A 21,584-nucleotide genomic window follows, 5' to 3' on the forward strand; every position below is an offset into this window, starting at 1 on the left:
GAGGAAAGACTCAGAGACCAGCTGCCTGGGGTGCAAGTTTCAAGAAAGAAGTTATAGCGGAGTTTGAGAACCCCAGCCTTGCAGCGGGAATGCGGGAGTTTGAATCCCAGAGGCCTGACTAGTCATGATTAGCACAGGGACTTCAAAGAGGTTTTGAGTCTGTTTGTTTCCTCATCTGTGACATGGGAATGATTTCTATCTTCAAGGGATGAGAGCTTTCACGGAGATAAAATTCTTACTGTGCACAGTGGGAGCCAAGGAGTGTACAGGACCAGCGGGAGAAGCATCTGTAGAGATTAAGGGTATTCAACCGAGGAGCCTCTGCAAATGGAGGGCCCTCAGGAAGCCCAACATTCAGGCGAGATTGCTGACTAGCCTGTAAGAGGAAAGGGTGAGCGGGTCAAGACAGCCTCAGCCTAGTCCTCACCCCAAGGCACTGCCTTTTCGCCTACGCTTCCATCTGGCGGCGCCTCCCAACCTCCCGCCTCCAGCTTCCCGCCCGGCTCCCACTCCAGCCTGTCCCAGGAGTCAGGTGCGCATGCGCCCTCCGGCGCCCCAGCCCAGCTTTCCACGTTTCACTTCCCTCTCTTTTCCTCCTCTGCTCCCGCTCCACCGCCGCGATTGGCCAGCGGACCTCCTCGCTTTGACCAATAAACGCCGCTCTCTCGCCCCCGTGTTACTGGGTAGAACAAAACAAAAACAAACAGAGCGAGAGGGGGCAGAGACGCTCCGAGGCGGCGGCAGAGGCTGAGCAGCGGGGTTTGGGCCGGCGGACCGAGGACCTGGGCAAGCGGCGGCAGCGGCCCGAGGGGTCAGTACCAGCGGGGCGGCTCGCACTCCCGGGACGACTGCGTCCTCTCCCTCAGCTCCGTCTCCTCTTGAGGCAGCCGCACGTTGGGAGGGGGAGGGGGCGTGAGGTCGCGGCCGAGTCCCGGCCGGGTGGGCGAGGGTCCGGCCTCCTCTTCGGAGCCCCGCAAGTAGGGCCGCGGCCGCCCCAACGCCCGGGCGGCGGAGGGCGGGCCCCTGTTCCCTCCTTCTGGGCCCGGGCCCGGAGCGCGGTGGCGCGGGCCCGCCCCCTCTTGCATCCCCTCCCGCGTAGCGGGGTGCGCGGGGCGCTCGCCAGCGAGGGACTACTCCTCATCCTCGAGAAGGCCGAGTTTTCATTTTTATTTTGAGGGGAGGGCGTTGGGAGACGTCTTTCTGGCCTGACTGAAATCCTGTGAGGAAGGTTCGCGCCTTCCGCGCCCCCCCCCCCCCCGACGTCCCTTGGGGGGCCCCCCTGAAGACGCGGTCCCCCGCTCGGCGATCACCGACCCTGGCCCTCGGCCCGCAACCCGGAGCCCAGGCCCGCCCCGCTGCGGTCCAGCAGCCCCTGGGGCTTGCCTGGACTAGGGCCCGCGGGGTCCCGGCCTGCACCCGCGGCGGGGAGGAGGGCCAGCCGCTGCGGGAGGGGCCGCTGGGAGGCGGACACGTGCCCGCCTCCCCGGCCCTGCGCGGACTTGGGGCAAAGGGGCGCTTTTTTAGTTCAAGTGAAAATCTCCCAGGGAAAACAAAGACAGGAAGGGAGCCCTCTTTCTGTGAAGCGCAGGCCGAGTCTGCTGCATTTGTCAATTCGGTTCTGCAATGTACACGAGAAGGGGTCCCCCGCCCCCCCCCACTCCGCTGGAGCTTCAAAAACTAACTGCAGAAGTCAGTATCTCCTGTTCGTATGCCCTTGTGAGAACTGGTTATGGAACCAGCAACTGTGCAGGATCTGCAATGAGTAAAATGATCAAAAATGCGGCTTCGTGTGGAAGACAAAAAAAAAAAAAAAAAAAAGTCACCGCCTGTTTTGTATTTTTTCTGCTAAGTTTTACGATTTGGGCATTCTTACTAATGTGAGGCTTTTTAGAAACCTTCATATACTCTTTTAAAAAGGGAGCACTGCAGATGTGTTCTGAGTTTAATTATTCGTATTTGTGCCATTAACCTTCCTTCATTATAGGTTTCTTAAATTCCTTACAATCTCAGCAGGGATCTTTGAATTATATTTTAATTTTTTTTTTCTGTTGTAGTAATGAGAAAGGGAAAACAGTGTCTGGGAGTGCGAAAATACAGGACACTTTGATATTTTCTGCAGTGCTTGCTTTTGCATCATTGTGGTTGAATACTTTTAGCTGATTTTAAGTTGCTAATTAGCTGTGATTGTGGCCCTGGAATGAATACAAATAATTTTCTGGTTAGCATATGGCCTAAACTTGACTCCAGAAAATGTCAGAGTGGTTTGTGGGGTGTATTTCAGGGAACAGATTTGGGGGGGGGGGAGGCTTTGTCTTTTAGGGAATGTCTTGGCAATTGAATACTTCTGAGTATATGTTTCTGTAAAACTATTAAAGAAATGAAAATTGTTTAATGCTAGCCTTAGTTTTGCTCAACTTACATGTAGAGTTTTGTTTTTTTATTCCAGATTAATTTTATTGTTTAGTATGAAGGATGTGGCTTTTGGAGTTTTTGCTTTATATTTTTGTTAACTTTGGGGCAAAAATCTTAAGGATTGTTAAGTAAACTGGAAAAAAGCTCCACGAATTGAAGAGAGGAAAAACATGCAATGTATTTTTATCCTTCTCTAAATTCTTAAAATGTCTGTGTTGCTATCAAGTGTGACTGAGTTCTTGATTGCGTTACCATTGCCTAAAGACACAGATGGCACTTTTTTTGGGGTTAGGATTACTTAATAAAAACAAATATGGTAAGTTATAGATGATAGTCATTACCTAATAATTTTCTTTGACTAACTGAATGTCTTCTGTGTAATACTTTAAATAAATATTATTTTTAGTGCTTGGAAAGTAGTATTTAAAGTAGTATCTTTAAATACTGTGTTTTAATAAGCTTCAGTCTGTTAGCCCCAAAGACTTTAATAAGTCTGTGTTTTAATAAGCTTCTGTCTGTTAGCCCCTAAAAAAGAATCTTCTTGTGATATATTAAAATCTTATATTGAACTTGTGCAAGCAGTACTGGATTGAAAAGGTCTGGTTTCTAATTCTGGTTCTTCCATTGAGCAGCTGTCTCTATCTGGACAGATTAACTACCTTCTCTGAATTTGGTTGTGTGCAAAATGGAAACCTCAAAGTTGTTCTGAGAAGTACATGAAATGATGCATGTAAAATTCTCTGTGAATTATAAAAGGCTTTATAAATATTGGTTATAATAATTCCCTTTAGTAGCAAGGTTCTGCAGAAAGTGTCCTGTCAATGATCATACTTGCATCAAGTATGAAAAAGACTTTCTAATGTAATTCTATTTTAAAAAGCTCATACACACATCATAGGACATTTTCACTTTTCTGTATCATGTAGCCCATATACTGAAGTGAGATATGACAAATTTTAAGACACGGAGAACACTATATGCTTAGGTTTACAAACTATTTTTGTTCATATATTTATATGTATCTCTATATACATATCTTTAAGGTTCATTTTCCCCCTTAAATCCAGAGTTGTTGGAAATTATGATATTAGAAAGATCATTATGTAGAATCTGTTTATTCTGAATAAAATTAGAGAGTGATCGCCCCATTTTCTTCTGAAGCAATATAGCATCTTAGTAGCCTAAGGATTATGCCATATTCAGAAGTTTACCATTTTAGCATTAAGGTGTGTTTATTCTTGTTTTACAAAATAATACCCTTTTGAAAACTGGAGCAAAGGGGCTATAAACTTTTGAGATGTTAAAACGATATATTGAGGAATTTAAAAGTCAGGTGAGGGGTGCCTCACTGGCTCAGTTCAGTGCAGCATGCAACTCTTGATCTTGGAATCCTGAGTTTGAGCCCCATGTTGGGGGAAAAGTTCACTTAAAAAAAAGTTGAGTCCCAGGAGGCATCATATATTATTATCTTAAAATGAGATCTTATAGTAGGTTATTTGAGACTTTCCTTTAATTAGTTTATTAGTCTTTTTCATTAATTTGTGCATATCTTAAAGCACACTGCTCGTGAAATGATTATAAATGACTGGAAGGGCTTATATCTAACTTATATGATTTGAACAGATCAATGCTTAAGTACTATAAACCACTATTTGAAAAATAGTTACAGAGAGATTCTAAAATCATATTTGGTTATACCTTCTGGTAATAGTTTTCATGAAATATATTTTGCTAGTCTTTCATGTAACATTAGATTTATATCACTAAGTTAAAGGTAACTGGTTTCAACACCTTACAGCATTAATAATTTTTAAGTCATTTTGAAGCTAAGGTCTAAAATACTGAGTTGCTACTACCATGGTACTTCTTTTTTAAATAGTCAAGTTTTTTGTTTTTTTTTTAATTTTTTTTTTCAACGTTTATTTATTTTTGGGACAGAGAGAGACAGAGCATGAACGGGGGAGGGGCAGAGAGAGAGGGAGACACAGAATCGGAAACAGGCTCCAGGCTCTGAGCCATCAGCCCAGAGCCCGACGCGGGGCTCGAACTCCCAGACCGCGAGATCGTGACCTGGCTGAAGTCGGACGCTTAACCGACTGCGCCACCCAGGCGCCCCTAATAGTCAAGTTTTTTAAAACATTATTTTATTTATTCTTGAGAGATAGTGAGAGAATGTGTGTGAGCAGGGGAAGGGCAGAGAAAGGGAAAGAGAGAATCCCAAGCAGGCTCCACACCGTCAATGTGGAGCCCGGACATGGGGCTTAGACTCAAAAACTGTGGGATCATGACCTGAGCTGAAATCAAGAGCCTGATGCTTAAAAAAAAAAAAAAAAAAAAGAGCCTGAGCTTAAGCTGCTTAACTGACTGAGCCACCCAGGCGCCCCTAGGCACATTTTTTTTTTTTTTTTTTAAGAAGAATAGGAAGGGGTGCACCTGGCTGGCTCAGTAGAGCATGTGACTCTCTTTTTTTTTCTTTTACTTTTTTTTAAATATTTTTATTTATTTTTGAGACCGAGCATGAGCAAGGGAGGGACAGAGAGAGAGGGAGACACAGAATCTGAAGCAGGCTCCAGGCTCTGAGCTGTCAGCACAGAGCCCCACGCGGGGCTCGAACCCATGGACTGTGAGATCATGACTTGAGCTGAAGTCGGATGCCCAACCAACTGAGCCACAGGCACCCCTAGAGCATGTGACTCTTGATCTCAGGGTTGTAAGTTTGAGCCCCATTGGGTCTGTAGAGACTTCTTTAAAATCTTTAAAAATTTTTAAAAATAAGAATGGGGTTTTCAGATTATGAAAATACTCTTTTTTCTTTAAAATTTTTTTTAAAGGTTTATTCATTTTTCAGAGACAGAGACTGTGGGGGGGGGGGGAGGGGCAGAGAGAGAGGGAGACACAGAATCTGCAGCAGGCTCCAGGTTCAGAGCTGTCAGCACAGAGCCCGATGTAGGGCTCGAACTCATGGATGGTGAGATCATGACCGGAGCTGAAGTCAGACGCTTAACCAACTGATCCACCTAGGTGCCCTGATTATGAAAATACTCTTACTATAGAAAACACCATTAACAATTTCTCCCAAAGTCTTATAATGCTAATTATAGACACCTGGGTGATGAAATGTCAGCTGTATCTGCCTTCAGATGTGTTGTGGTGTGATAAAGAACAGAATCCTGTGATATGCTTGACTAACCAAAACTGTTGCTTGCGTTTTGTAGTAGTTCTCAATTCATTGGTAGTGAACTATACAATATTATGTACATCAGATTAATTATGAGGATGGGTAGTCCTGAAAAATTTGGAGTATGTATATGCTGCTTTAACTTGAAATAACCATGTATAGCAAATACATCTTTTACTTCAAGTTAGAGGGGTGCTCTGGCACATTCAGAAGTATGGAGGGTTATTTTGGACACAGATACACTTGTCAGGAAGATTGAAACCAAATGTTAATTGTGGTAAACTATTTTTCAAAGTAAAGAGAGCTCTTTTTTTAAAAATGAAATTAGGGGAGGGGCGCCTGGGTGGCTCGGTCGGTTAAGCATCCAACTTCGGCTCAGGTCATGATCTCACGGTCTGTGAGTTCGAGCCCCACGTCGGGCTCTGTGCTGACGGCTCAGAGCCTGGAGCCTGTTTCAGATTCTGTGTCTCCCTCTCTCTCTGCCCCTCCTCTGTTCACGCTCTGTCTCTCTCTGTCTCAAAAATAAATAAACGTTAAAAAAAATTAAAAAAAAATGAAATTAGGGGAGCCTGGGTGGCTTAGTTTGGCTCAGGTCATGATCTCATGGTTTGTGAGTTCGAGCCCCACATCAGGCTCTTTGCTGTCAATGTGACGTCTGCTTTGGATCCCCTGTTCCCCTGTCTCTCTTCCTCTCCCCTGCTCACTCACACACACATACACGCTCTCTCTCTCTCTCTCTCTCTCATAAATAAATGTTAAAAAAAAAATTATGTGCTGGGGCGCCTGGGTGGCTCAGTTGGTTAAGTGTCCAATCTCGGCTCAGGTCATGATGTGGTGGTTTGTGAGTTCAAGCCCTGTGTTGGGCTCTGTGCTGACAGGTCACAGCCTGAAGCCTGCTTCAGATTCTGTGTCTCCCTCTCTCCTCCTCCCTGACTAGTGCTATGTCTTTCTCTGTCTCTCAAAGATAAATTAAAACATCTAAAAAATTTAAAAAAAAATTATGTGCTGGTTTTATTTTTTTTTTTACAATGTGATTAAGTAAATTGAATTTACCTTAATTCTATCAGTTTGGAAGATGTTGAAGGTTTTTTTTTTCTTTTTAAGGAAATAGATCCCAAGGGAAGACTTCCATTAGTAATTCAATCAGTGCAAGTGACATTAAGGAACAATGGATGTAGAAAATGAGCAGATACTGAATGTAAACCCCACAGGTAAGTAAGAATATTTTGAACCTTGACTATATTGTGAGCAAGTTTGAGGTCATACCAAATTTTATGAAAACATAATACTAAAACCATCTTTACTTTAAAAGCCATCTTATTATGCTGCAAGTAAGTTGTATTATTTTATAAAATCAAGTTTGTGATTCTTATTTTTGTAGAAATTCTTCACATGTTCTTTTCTGCCCATCTTTTCACATTCCATACATTCTAACTTTCCACTGTTTATAATAAAGTATGTGCTACAGAATGGAGAAGAATAGTGAACTTCCTCATTAATATTTTCAAATGAACTAGTTGGTTTCTGCAATATAAACTGTTATTGATTTCTTTGATTTCTTTCCTAATTATTTATTATAAATTACCTATGGTATTTTCCTTATTTTCCATAAAAATGGTTTTGTAGAATATTTGTCCAAACGCTGAGTAACTTCAGACAGCTTAAAATATACTTATAGCTTTCAGACTAATCTTTGTAGAGTTAAGTAGGATTTTGAAATATTCTGAATGGTGAGATTTTTCATCTTTGAATTTTGGTTTTTTTAAAGTCAGATCAATAGTGGTTATGGAACCCTAAACCTAGGTAAGTATGAATAGTGAAATATAAATGAGTAATTGATAGAAACATGAGTTAAAAATTATAAGGTCTAATATATAAAATATACCTAGATATGTTCTGCTGCAGTCATACAAACATATTTGAAAGGATATTAAAATAGTTGAAAAGAAATCCAATTGTAGGAAATGATGTTTAAATTGAATACTTAGGACTCCAAGGGACAGTTTAAAGCAGTTTATTATAATTTGAGGTCCTTTATCTTCTGGATGAGTTTGGTGGTTTGCCTTAATTGTAGAATAATGAAAGCAATATGTTACAGGTAAATGTTTAATGTTTTCTTCAATTACCTGCTCTTACTTGAAATTCCATTTAACTTGTCTGATCTCTGGTCTTTTTTTTCTCCTTCCTCTTCTGCTTTTCTCTCTTATAATCACTCCCTTGTCCTGTGTCTTTAGCTGTCACTACTCTGCTGTACTCTAGCTCTGTATTTTCTACAGTTATAATCATCTGATATTTAAGCGTGGATTTGAATACTGGCCATAATCCTTTTTAGATATGTGACTTTTCTATGAAACATCTTCCATCTGTAAATTGAGGATAAACAGCTTTGTTATAGAGCTTTGTGAAGATTATAATCACGTATGTAGAGTGCCTACCATAGAACCTGGTATCTAGTGGTAACAATGGTGACGATAATGACAAAAGAAGTTGCACTACTGCTGTGACTATGACTGTTGCTAGTAGTTGTAGTATAGTAGTTCAGTTATGATGATGGTTATGATGATGTCTCACATTCACCCTCTAACTCTGACTTCCCATCTGAAAACTTCTAAGACTTCATTTCATGCTTCTTTATTCTGTTTAAAAGTCCTTTATTTTTCTTTAAGTGTCACTTTATTTAACCCAAAGTTACTACCCTTGCTCTTTTCAGTTAGTGAATGAATTATTGCAACATTTTCTTAGCTGGTCTCTCACTTTATACTTTCTCTTTTAACTTCTATATTCTGTATTCCTCTGCTAAACCAATCTCTCCATCACTGCATATGATATCAGTCTAAGCTCTGACCATTTGAATGTGGTAGTGGTCAGCAGTTATTCTGGTGACATAAGCAGGGGCAAGATTATGTAGGATGTTAAGTTACAAGATAATGAGTTTAAACTTTATTTTGAACTAGTGGGAAAACCTTCAAAGGGTTTTCAGTGGGGGCATGTTTTACAGAATCCATTTCCATGCAGTTTGGAGAATGGTTGGAAAGCACAGAGACTAATGATGGACTCTATTTAATGTTGTTGTTTGTTTTTGATTATCACAGTGTTCTTAACTTTCATACTTTTTTGTCAAGAATTATAAAGATTTTAACACATCTATGTTTTTTATAGGTTGACTTAAGAAATTTTCAGCTTCAACATATTAAGACATGTTAAAGTCTATACACATGGACTTGACACAGCCTAATTACATTTAGGAATGTTTAAAACCACTTGAGAGATTCAACTCTGACTTGACTTAGCCATAACAAACAAAACTCTGCCCCAAGGGTACCTAATTCAGTAGCTTTCTGAGTTTTTTAGAGCAAAGCTAGGTATCTCCATGGACATTTGAGTTGTTAATATGAAGGATACTCAGTTAGGTGCTGAGGGTACAAAGAAGTACAGGTAAAGGCATGGTTCCTCTTTTGAGGCTTATGACTTATTTGGAAAAGCAAGACTCCTGCTTAAATAGAAATAACAAAGTGGTTTCTGTAATGTGGTGAATGAATAGAGTGTGGGCATTAGTATTATTGTGGCTAGAATTGTTAGGAAAGTTATGTGAAGGAAATAAAACTTGAGTATATCCTAAAAGATTTTGATAAGTGAAAACAGCAATGAGGATGACATTCTAAATAGGACCATTGGGAACTCCAGATATGTTGCTGTCTTTCAGGGGATAATGTACAAATCTTACATAGGCTGGAAGATTTTCAGAAGACGGTAAGTAATATAAGTCAGGTTTGGAGAGGTGAATTAAAGCTTTAAAAGCAAGCTTTATCTTTCAGAGCAATGAAGCCTCAATGGTTCAGCTCAGTAATATTATGTGATCATTTATTTGCCAAGTATCTTTCAGGTTCTTTGGATTAGAATATTTCCTAAGTATCTGTAATTAATCAGGAGGTGTTTGGCAAGGTATTTAAACACTCTCAGTCTTAGTTTCCTTATCTGTAGTAATGATCCAGTATGTAATAAATAGTTCTCAAACTTGTGGGTAAATGACAGAACGCCCAGCACAGTGCCTGATAAATAATAGGCATTCTCTAAATATTAGTTTATCTCTCCTCTCAAGATTCTTAGTCTTTTCTTACTATCTCCAATTGCTTAACTCCCTTAGCTCACAGAAGTCTAAAGGATTTATTTGTGGTTGTATATTAACATAAAATTTATTTCTAAACATATGAGATAACATTAAACTTTGCTCATTAAAATTCACTGTCTTATTTTCTATGATAATGTGAAAAGTAATCCTGTTTAGTTGTCATTTATTAGATTGAATGATGTGAAATTTCCAATATGACCTAAAAAATGACTTGTTACTGACCTAAAAAATGTAATTTCATGTGATTCAACTTAAGGTAACTTATGACTATAACTGGTATGACAGTGAATGGTTAAAGTACTTACTTAGAATTTTCTTTCTTCATTTTCCTCTTTAAGATCCTGATAATTTAAGTGACTCTCTCTTTTCTGGTGATGAAGAAAATGCTGGGACTGAGGAAATAAAAAATGAGATAAATGGAAATTGGATTTCGGCATCCTCCATTAATGAAGCTAGAATTAATGCCAAGGCAAAAAGGCGCCTGAGGAAAAACTCATCCCGGGACTCTGGCAGAGGCGATTCAGTCAGTGATAATGGAAGTGAAGCCCTTAGAAGTGGAGTAACTGTACCAACCAGTCCAAAGGGAAGGTTGCTAGATAGGCGATCCAGATCTGGGAAAGGAAGGGGACTGCCAAAGAAAGGTTGGTGTGTTCCATTTCCACAGAAGCAAACGAAACAATATTACCTTATACTATGGTTTCCTTGTTCTAGGAATATGAGAAATTTAAACAATGATGGTGTAAGAGGCTATGATTTGTGTATGTTTTTACAAAGTAATAATCTGAGGACCATCCCACTTGTTTTTAAGTTGAGCCTTTTTTCTTGAGGAGATTCAGTTTCTTGAGCAGAACTTTCTTTTCAGCAAAATATACATGGATGTTTTGTACAGTTATGAATTGTGCATGTATTCTCTAACTTTGCTTAAAAGTAGGGTCAGAAATTCGTCATACCTGGGGTACCTGGCTGGCTCAGTCAGTGGAGTATGTGACACTTGATCTCAGGGTCATGAGTTTGAGCCCAATATTGGGGGCAGAGATTACTTAACTTTTAAAAGTTAAAAAAAAAAAAAAAAGAGATTCATTATACCAATTATCTAATGAATATAATTATGTCCTTTGTTAAGAATACATGATAGATATAAATTGGATTGCTAATATCTGGATCAGAATTTTTAAAAAATTTTTAAAATGTTTATTTTTGAGAGCGAGAGAGACACAATATGAGTGGGGGAGCAGCAGAGAGAGAGGGAAACACAGAATCCAAAGCAGGCTCCAGGCTCTGAGCTGTCACCACAGAGCATGATGTGGGGCTTGAACTCATGAACTGTGAGGCCATGACCTGAGCTGAAGTTGGAGGCTTAACTGAGCCACCCAGGTGCCCCCAGAATTTTTTTTTTTTTTTTCAAGTTTATTTTGAAAGCACATGCGCAAGCAGGGGAGGAGGAGAGAGAGAGAGGGAATCCCAATGCAGGGGCTCCAGCTCATGAACCAAGAATGGTGAGATCATGATCTGAACCGAGACCAAGAGTCAGTCACCTAACTTTAACTGAGCTACCTAGGCGCCCCTCTGGATCAGAATTTGAATAATTTTATAGATCTGGTTCTGAGTTCTCTTTGACTGATTGGTTGGTTGATTAAAAGATTTTATTTTGTAAGTAGTCTCTCACCCAACATAGGGCTCGAACTTACAGTTTGAGATCAAGAGTTAAGATGCTCTACCCACTGAGCCAGACTGGCACCACCCAAGTTGTGTTTTGCTCTCTTTTGGAAACTGAAGTGGATTGGTCTGTTTCATTGCTATTTCCAGGGCCTGGAGTAGTTGCATATATTTAAATATTTGTTGATAAGGGGTCTGTTAGTTTTGGTCTATGGTAGGATTTTGATGTAATTTGGAGATTTCACTAGTTTCTGAATGGTGGGAACTTCAATTTGTAGCCTAGGAATCTTGTAAAATCTTTTTGTGATCTGCCAAAAACTGTTATTCTTGTTGAATGGCTCTACAACCATTGGTTGGATAAAAATGAATCCTAGTAACCAGATTCTGTTTTGTTCTAGTGGCAGGGATTATACTCTTGGTATAAAAATACAACCTAAAAATAATTGGTGATACTGAAAAATTCTTTTAAAATAATGCAATATGTTGAGACTTACAAAAACATTTCAGTTTATGTAGAAAAACCACTTTGAAAGTTGGAATTGTTAAACTTCAACTGGTCAGTTTGCATATAGAAGTACAGAGAAATAAAGATAAGTGCAGTTAATGCTTAAATAGCTTAGTCATTTGTAACATTGCCAGTTGTCAAGTATAGTTTAACGTGTGCATTTATATTTAAAGAGTATTTGAGGGGTGCCTGAGTGGCTTAGTCTGTTAAGCCTCTGACTCTTGATTTCAGCTCAGGTCATGATCTCATTGTTTGTGGGATTGAGCACTTCAGGCTCTGCGCTGGCACTGCTGAGCCTGCTTGGGATTCTTTCTCTCTGCTCCTCCCCTGTGCACGCAGTCTGTCTGTCTGTCTCTGTCTCAAGATAATTAATTAAAAGAAAATAAATGGGCACTTGGGTGGCTCAGTTGGTTTAGTGTCCGACTTCGGCGCGTTTCATGATCTCACAGTTTGTGGGGTTGAGCCCTGCTTTGGGCTTTGCGCTGACAGTGTGGAGCCTGCTTCAGATTCTCTGTCTCCCTCTCTGCCACTCCCCCCTGCCCCCCAAATAAATAAACCTTAAAAAAAAGAGTATTTGACTTTGAAACACTTAACAGTGGAAACTGCTTTTTGTTAAATAATTTTTCCCTTGTTAAGTTTCCTATGCCACATCTTACTGGCTCAACATATTGTTGTTTTGGCCTTATGAAGAATCCAATAAAATTTAGAGCTCAGCTACATACAGTATCATGGCCCCTTGGGGTCCCTGATACAGCTATTTTTCTGTTCTTTTTTGGTTTAATTTTTGCTTTTATTTTAAAGCATCTGCCTTTTTAGTTTTAACTTTATAAGCTATTTCAACTTGATGTTTTGGGAATAGGTTATAAAATATATAATATCTAATCATTACTGAAAAAGTGATCTGAGTAAAAAATTTAAAGTATAACTCAACTGGAAAAAAATTAGCATAGAAATTAAAATTCAGTTTTTAACTGTTACTTAATATCTGAATATCTAGAATTATTTCAGATTTCAACTAAACTTTATGAACTATGAACTTTGTGTTCTTTTCTTTCTCAATTCTAAACTTTTTCAGGTGGAGCAGGAGGCAAAGGTGTCTGGGGTACACCTGGACAGGTATATGATGTAGAGGAGGTGGATGTGAAAGATCCTAACTATGATGATGACCAGGTATCAGTGTTTTACTTTCTTTTTAAAATCCATGTTTAAAATGCTTATAAATTTTTCACCTTCATGTTTGTAGTTTACTCATACATTTGTCAGGTCATACGTTCCATATCTATACTCTGTGCCTGTCAATCATATACATATGATTTGTATGTAGTGTGTGTGTATATATATAATGTGTGTGTATACATATGCGTAACACATACGTGTGTATACACACACATTACTATCTATATCTAAATCATACATATACTCAGTACTCTCAGACTGTTAGGTAAATTTTGGATTAGGAAACCAAATTAATTGATAGTGATAAATTTTCCCTTCATTTCTAAAGTGAGTCAAAAGTAGGTCTTTACAGATTCACTTAGGATTATCAAGCTGGTTATTTTTCAGTAAAGTCTGTTGAGTTAATATAATTTCTATAGTAATGAAAACCGAGAAAAATAGATATTATTTTGAATATCATAAAAGAGTTAATAGATATTAGGTTCCTTTTAAATGTTACTGTTTAGGATGATAACCTTATGGTAAATTTTATTTTGGGAACATAAATGTCTTTCTTCAATATGAGAATGTAAATTTTGTTTTTCTTCCTTATGCTGTGCCTTTTATTCCCATGACTTACTCATTCCATAACTGGAAGCATGTATTTCCCACTCCCCTTCGTCAATCTTGCCCCTCCTCTCTGGCAACTGTCAGTTTGTGTTTGCAGGTCTGATTTATTTTGTTTGTTTATTTATTTACTTTTTTAGATTACACATATGAGTGAAATCATATTTGTCTTTCTCAGTCTTATTTCACTTAGGTCCATTGATGAGAATGTAAGTTTTTAATAGATTTTATAATGAACATATACATATATTTTATTTTTATTTTTTTAAAAACTTAATTTCTAAGTAATCTCTACACCCAACATGGGGCTTAAACGTACAGCCCCCAAGATCAAGAGTTGCACACTCCATCGACTGAGCCAGCCAAGAGCTCCTATATATTTATATTTTTAATGGAAAATGTGTAGCTTACAAAAGTAGAATAGTATAATGAAACTGCTTGTACTCCTCTCCCAGCTTTACTGACTTCAATAATTAATAACTCATAGGCAGTCTTATTTTATACTGTACCTCTGTTTACTCTTCCTCTTGTATCCCTCCTGCATGCACCACTCCTACCCCCCCATGCTCTGGATTATTTTGAAACAGATCCCAGACGTTATGATATCTTTTCTAAAGAACTGTCTTTGCATGGTGATAAAAATTTTAGATAGGAAATTATCAGGGCATATGATAGATTGTTTTTATTGCATATTATTTGTATATACTTGTTTGTTTTAGCTAATTGTTGGACATGGAAATATTTTTTTTAAGTTTATTTATTTATTTTGAGAGAGAGAGGGAGAGTGACAGAGCTGTCAAGGCAGAGCCTGCAGTGGGGCTTGAACTCACGAACCGCGAGATAAGTAACGACTGAGCTGAAATCAAGTCAGATGCTTAACCAACTGAGCCACCCAGGTGCCCCTATATATCCTAATCTTAACATACAGTCTTTCAAGTGAGACTAAAACTAGTCACAAGTTGCACATAAACATTTCTGGCCTTTTTCCAGAGAAGAAGGGAGATAGAAAATTAATAGACATCAATTTCCTTGTTTTTTTAAATTTCTGTTGAATAATGCTTTTTCTTAGAGATTTTTTAGTCACTACAGCATTGATTCTTGTTACAGAGACTTTTATTATAATATTAATCATGAAATCTTTGGTTCCTTCATTTTTTTTTTAAAGTGAAGTTTTAATGAAAACAGTAGGTATGATAGGAAGTCATCTTAAGTTTCTTGGTCACTGAAGGACTGGTATTATGAGAGGTAAAAAAAAAATTAACAAGATATGGGGGGTTGGGAGCAAGTCATATTTGCTATGGTTAGTAGTTCTAAACTGTTAGTATTATTATTAAACTGTTAGTATTATTATTAAACTGTTTTATTCATAGATTTGTAAAAAAAAAAAAAAATGACATGGATTCTATTTTAGTATTAGTTTTCAAAGCATGTAGCACATCTTTTTCTTGTCCTGAATGAGGATGGAATATAAAATTCGTTGGGATATACAGTTAGAACATAAAAGTATTTATTTATAGTGTATATGTGAACAGAGGAAGGGCAGAGGGAGAGGGGGAGGGAGAGAGAGAGAAAGAGAGGGAGAGAGAGGGAGAGTCATAGGCAGGCTCCGTGCCCAGCACAGAGCCCGTTTTGTGGCTTGATCTCACCACCGTGAGGTCATGACCTGCGCCGAAATCAAGTTGGACACTTACCTGACTGAGCCACCCAGGGGCCCTGGAATATAAAATTATAAACCAAATTTCATTTTATTTAGCATTTTATTCATTAATTTGTAATTTTTTCTCCTTCTCTTCCTAGGAAAACTGTGTTTATGAAACTGTAGTTTTGCCTTTGGATGAAACAGCATTTGAGAAGACTTTAACACCAATCATACAGGAATATTTTGAGCATGGAGATACTAATGAAGTTGCGGTAGGTTTAAAATTGCATGTATAATTTACTTAACGTAGAAAAAACATTATTAAAAGCAAAACATTATATCCGAAATTATCCTTGATCACTGAATAAGTTTTAATAAGCATTTTCTTTTACGTAAATGAATTTCTTTTTTTAAATTTTTTTTTTTTTTCAACGTTTATTTATTTTTGGGACAGAGAGAGACAGAGCATGAACGGGGGAGGGGCAGAGAGAGAGGGAGACACAGAATCGGAAACAGGCTCCAGGCTCTGAGCCATCAGCCCAGAGCCTGACGCGGGGCTCAAACTCCCAGACCGTGAGATCGTGACCTGGCTGAAGTCGGACGCTTAACCGACTGCGCCACCCAGGCGCCCCTACGTAAATGAATTTCTAAGAAATGAAGTAAAATATCCTTAACTTAGTTCTTTCCTACTTGTGATGAAGGCTATATGCCATTCCCTACCTGAAAAACGGCACAACAATATTTTAACAATTTTTGTAATTATATATTTTTGTAATTGATAGTGTATAAAATATGATATAATTTCAGGCATCTATGAACCTTCTCAAACCTCTTCAGGAATCTCAGTTAAAAATGCCTGATTTAGGGGTACCTGGGTGGCTCAGTTGGTTGGGCATCCAACTTCGGCTCAGGTCATGATCTCGCGGTCCGTGAGTTCGAGCCCCTCATTGGGCTCTGAGCTGACAGCTCAGAGCCTGGAGCCTGTTTTGGATTCTGTGTCTCCCTCTCTCTCTGACCCTCCCCTGCTCATGCTCTGTCTCTCTGTCTCAAAAATAAATGTTAAAAAAAAAAATTTTTTTTAATGCCTGATGTTGTTCTATTTTTTTTTGCCATTCATTTCAATGCTCAGGATTAAGATAAAATTTATCTTTGTACTCTGTCCAAAAGAAAGAGAACACAAAGATCTGAAAAAGAATGTATACAGAAACTAAGAGAACAAATGTTTTTTTGAAATGTAATTTGTGTGGGAACATTTCCTGTGTTATGAATTGTTCATAAAATAAATCTAAAAGGGTAAAATAAAATTACCTAACTAGGATTACTGACTTAAAGTACTAAAATTGCAGCTCTTTAGGGGATCCTGGGTGGCTCAGTTGGCTGAGCAACCAGCTCTTGGTTTCAGCTCAGATCATGATCTCATGGGTTTGTGGGTTCAAGTGCCGTGTCTGGCTCTGCGCTGCTGGTGCGGACCTGCTTGGGATTCTCTGTCTCCGCCTCTCCCCCATTCATCATGCGTTCTCTCTCTCTCTCTCTCTCTTTTCTCTCAAAAATAAGTAAACTTTAAAATTGTAACTCCTTAAAAGGCTTTTTAATTTATACTCTTTTACTTCAGACTGAGCTTTCTTGGTTTGTCTAATACCATGAGGTCTGATATCCTTATATTTGTAGAATTTGAATATAAAATCAATATTTGTTCAGTGCATACCATGTGGAGGAATTTGTAATAGCTGATTCCTGCTCTTTTGAAGCGCAGTCAGGTGAGGAAAGAGATATATAAATAGATATTAAAATATCATGTGAAGCCTTGTATTGCAGAGAAAGAGTTTAAATCCTGTAAGGACAGGGACTATTGGAATCCTATGTACCAAGCCTGGGGACTAGTGGTCTACTACGTATTTATTAACTGAGTAGTATTATGAACAGAATGTTATGGAAGCATAAAATGAAGAGTGTTAGAGATGATTCTGAACTATGTAAGGATAATTAGAAGTTTGCCAGGGTAAGACGGTTGAAGAGACTTTTCCAGAAAGAAGTATCATGTTTAAAGGCAGTGAGTGAGTTGTTCAACCATAGTCCAGGAAGTTGAAATTGAGTGGAAGAGACTGCTAACAAGGACACCAGTTAGGTGGCTGTGAAAATAGTTCTGGCACCCTTTTAGCAGTATAACATGACTTAAACACTCTGAGAAAACTGTAAAAGGAAGGCACTTTAAATAACTGAGTTAGAATTTAGCCTCTAGGGTCATACTGCCTATATCCCACTTTCAACTTGGCCACTCCAGCTATATGTCCTCAGCAGATACTTAATTTTTCATTGCTTTGGGTATGATGGATATGATGATATCTCCCTGAAAAGGTTGTTTTGAGTCTTAAATAAGATAATAGAAACTAAAATGCCTGTTACAATGCTTGACACATTATATACAGTAGTATTAGCAGCTGCTATTATTATTTTTAATAGGAAATTTTAACTGAATCCCAGCATTTGAAGCAATAATTCCACTTAAAAATGATGGTTTAAGAACTTTTATGGATACCTGACTGGCTCAGTCGGAAGAGCATGTGACTCTTAATCACCAGGTCATGAGTCTGAGCTCCACGTTGGGTCTAGAGATTACTTAAATAAACAAACTTTAAAAAAAAAAAAGAGGGGGGACACCTGGATGGCTCAGTGGTTGAGTGTCTGAGTTTGGCTCAGGTCATGATCTCGTGGTTTATGAGTTGGAGCTCCATATCGGGCTCGCTGCTGTCAGCCCAGAGCCCGCTTCAGATCCTCTGTCCCCCTCTCTCTGCCCTCCCCTGCTTTCATGCGCCAAATGCTTTCTCTCAAAAATAAACATTAAAAAAAAAAAGATCTCCTTTAAACTTAATGTGAACAGTATAAACTTTGGTGCAAAGAGAAAACTTTGAAAAGTAGACTATAAACAGCTTATGATAATGTAAAATGAATCTCTCCACAAATATTCATAAAAGAATATTCCTAGAAATTAGGGGTGCCTGGCTTGCTCAGTTGGAAGGGTATGCGACTCTTGATCTTGGGTTCGCGAGTTTGAGTTCCACATTGGGTGTAGAGATTACTTAAATAAAAAGAAAATAAAAAAAATTATAAGGACAGGGTTAGTTAATTCCTAACACAAACTTAGCAATATATAGTTTCATACTGTTTTAGGTATGATTCACATTCTTGAGTTTAGTGATGTTTAGATAGTTAAAGCTTGACAAAGTGGATCAATATCTAATTAATATGCACAGAAAGATGAATTTATCCTTTCCTACAAAATTGACTGCTTTTCTGATTATTTCCAAAGGGGAAGAGGTAAGGATATATGGATAAAATCTTGATTTTTCAAAATTAAAATCATATTGAACTAAAGGTAGTGACATACTTTTTAACTTTTTTTTTTTTTTTTTTTTTTAATAGGAAATGCTAAGAGATTTAAATCTTGGTGAAATGAAAAGTGGAGTACCAGTGTTGGCAGTGTCCTTGGCATTGGAGGGAAAGGCTAGTCATAGAGAAATGACATCTAAGCTTCTTTCTGACCTGTGTGGGACAGTAATGAGCACAAATGATGTAGAAAAATCATTTGACAAATTATTGAAAGATCTACCTGAATTGGCATTGGATACTCCTAGAGCACCACAGGTTTGTATGATTCTTTTTATTCGTTCTCTCCCTCCCCCTTCCCCACTACACTTCCAATTATAGAAATAATACATGCTTCTAAGACTTTAGTAGATAAAATGGGACAAAATGACCCATATTTTTTACCATACAAAAATAGCCCTCTGACATTTTAGCATATTTTTGTCTAGCTGTTTTTCTTTTTCTTTTTTTTTTTTTCAACGTTTATTTATTTTTGGGACAGAGAGAGACAGAGCATGAACAGGGGAGGGGCAGAGAGAGAGGGAGACACAGAATCGGAAACAGGCTCCAGGCTCTGAGCCATCAGCCCAGAGCCTGAGGCGGGGCTCGAACTCACGGACCGCGAGGTCGTGACCTGGCTGAAGTCGGACGCTTAACCGACTGCGCCACCCAGGCGCCCCTGTTTTTCTTTTTCAAATATAGTTTTCATCATACTGTAATTTTATATCCTGCTCTTCCACCCATGCTCTGTATAGTTTGTAGGTCTTTTGTTTTTTGTTTTGTTTTTTTGCTGCTTGTATATTCTCTATTATATGTGGTTAAGCTGTTGTATGATCTAGGATTTAAAAAATATGTAGATTGTTATAATTGAAGATTGAATTGGCTTGACTGATGTTTATTATAAAAATAATCATAAATAAGTCTGTTCCCCTTTGTAGCTTTGTGGGAAAATTATTAGAAAATTTATGATTTATGTTTCTGTTTAGATTCTGATCTCAAAGCCTTATGTATTTATTAGATTCAATACATGCTGATAGTATAATGTGACTTTCTGATTTGAAATTAAAAATGTGTGAAATTGTTTCTGTTTACTTGACCAGAGTTTTAAGTCAAGGTAGGAGCACTTGGGGCACCTGGGTGGCTCAGTCCGTTATGCATCTGAATCTTGATATTGGCTGAAGTCATGATCTCACGGTTTGTGGGATTGAGCCTGCATCAGGCTCTGCACTGACAGCTTGGAGATGGCTTGGGATTCTCTATCTCCTTCTTCTCTGTCCTCCCCGCTCCCCCCCCCCCCCGCCAAAATAAATAAATAGACATTAAAATTTTTTAAAAAGGCAGGAGCACTTAAACATTAATTTACAAATATATGTATAAGTTAATTCCTAAATGCTGTTTCTTTTCTATGCCAGACAGTAGTCTGATAAGGTATTGAGCTATGATTCAAACGTGGACTTTTTTTTTCTTTTTATACCAGTACTACTCATATGTTAAAAAAAATGATTACATAAGTTCATATTATAGAATTTCTAAAAAATAAAGTCAAAATGAAGAAAAGCCAGCAGAAATAACCAGTGTTAACTGTTAAACATTTTGGTGTTAAATCTCTTTTACTTTCTGTGGATGTTTATCAGTGTATGGTTTTTGTATATCCTTGCATTTTTGTTTTAATAAGAAATGGAATTACACTGTATGTGCTGTTTTGTAAACTTGATTTTTCTTACACTATAAAAAGTAGTAAATGTATTTCCTAATGACCCCATAATGACCCCCATTGTATGTATCATGTAACCACACCTTTATTGTTGGACACTGAAGTTGTTTCCAGTTTTTATAAGAAATAATGTAAAAAAAAAAAAAAAGAACTTTATGCATAGGGTCGTCTGCCAAGCTTAGTCGGTGGAGCATGTGACACTTGGTCTGGGGGTCGTGGGTTTGAGCCCCACACTGGGTATGGAGCCTACTTTAAAAACAAAACAAAACAAAATAACACTATGAATATACTTTCAGATAGAAATTTCTACACAGTGTTTTCTCCATACAATAAATTCCTTTAATCAGACAGTTTTTGAGAAAACCTAGTCCCATTTTTTTTTTTTTATTTCCAGAAGAGAGTTTTCTCTTAAATTTAGGTCACTGGCTTAACAAGCGTTTTTGATTATGTACTGTGTTTCAGGCAGTGTGCAAGGTGTTGGGGGATTCAGTAGTGAGCAAAACTGATATGTGTCCTTCCCACCCCCCCATGGGTAGTTACCTTGGAGGTTAAGATGTGGGAATGTATGTCAAACATAACTAGCAGGTGCTAGATAGATGTTTGAGTGTTCCAACATGTCTTAGTTATTGATTCTGTAGTCCAGCCAGTCTTTATCATTTATGTATTAGAAATTGTGTCCTATAGAGTTTCATTTTAGATTTTTTTATATAGCTTTTTTTTTTTTTTTTTTTTTTTTTGTAGTTGGTTGGCCAGTTTATTGCTAGAGCTGTTGGAGATGGAATTTTATGTAATACCTATATTGATAGTTACAAAGGAACTGTAGACTGTGTACAGGCTAGGTAAGTAAATTAATTTTCCTACTTAGAATTTCAAAATTGGGGAAAATTCTACAGCATTTTATTGAAATGATATTTGAATTAATCAGACATTGTGGACATCTGTTTGTCATTTGTGTATATTCTCCACTGTTAAAAAAATTGAGAGATTTGACATGATGTAATAGGAAGAGGACAGTACTGTAATGTAGAAGTTTGGGATTTTAACTAAGCCATTAGCTACCTTTATGTCAAGCTGCTTTTCTCTGGGCCTCAGTTTCCTTACTTATAAAAATGAAGGGTTTGACTGAGAATGTTTCTTTAAGCTCTGTTCAGGTTTTCACATTCTGTAATTATTTAATATTCTAAGAAGATGGACAGTATTAACAAA

General features: G+C 38.1%; 1 protein-coding gene across 3 annotated transcripts in view; it reads left to right on the plus strand.

The window, feature by feature from the left end:
• The first annotated feature begins 539 nt into the window (after positions 1-539).
• PDCD4 (programmed cell death 4) overlaps positions 540-21,584 on the plus strand; it is a 29,551-nt gene continuing 8,506 nt past the window's right edge. Inside the window, exons 1-7 of one of the 3 annotated variants that reach the window (XM_043597501.1) lie at positions 540-811; positions 6,695-6,801; positions 10,058-10,360; positions 12,956-13,050; positions 15,460-15,573; positions 18,722-18,943; positions 21,120-21,217. In XM_043597501.1, coding sequence (XP_043453436.1) covers positions 6,759-6,801; positions 10,058-10,360; positions 12,956-13,050; positions 15,460-15,573; positions 18,722-18,943; positions 21,120-21,217 — 875 coding nt within the window. In that variant the 5' untranslated portion in view covers positions 540-811; positions 6,695-6,758. The remainder of the gene's footprint in view (positions 812-6,694; positions 6,802-10,057; positions 10,361-12,955; positions 13,051-15,459; positions 15,574-18,721; positions 18,944-21,119; positions 21,218-21,584) is intronic. The other 2 variants (XM_043597504.1, XM_043597503.1) reach the window with 2 other exon arrangements.

This window comes from Prionailurus bengalensis, chromosome D2 (assembly GCF_016509475.1).
Source record: "Prionailurus bengalensis isolate Pbe53 chromosome D2, Fcat_Pben_1.1_paternal_pri, whole genome shotgun sequence".
Classification (NCBI taxonomy): Eukaryota; Metazoa; Chordata; class Mammalia; order Carnivora; family Felidae; genus Prionailurus; species Prionailurus bengalensis.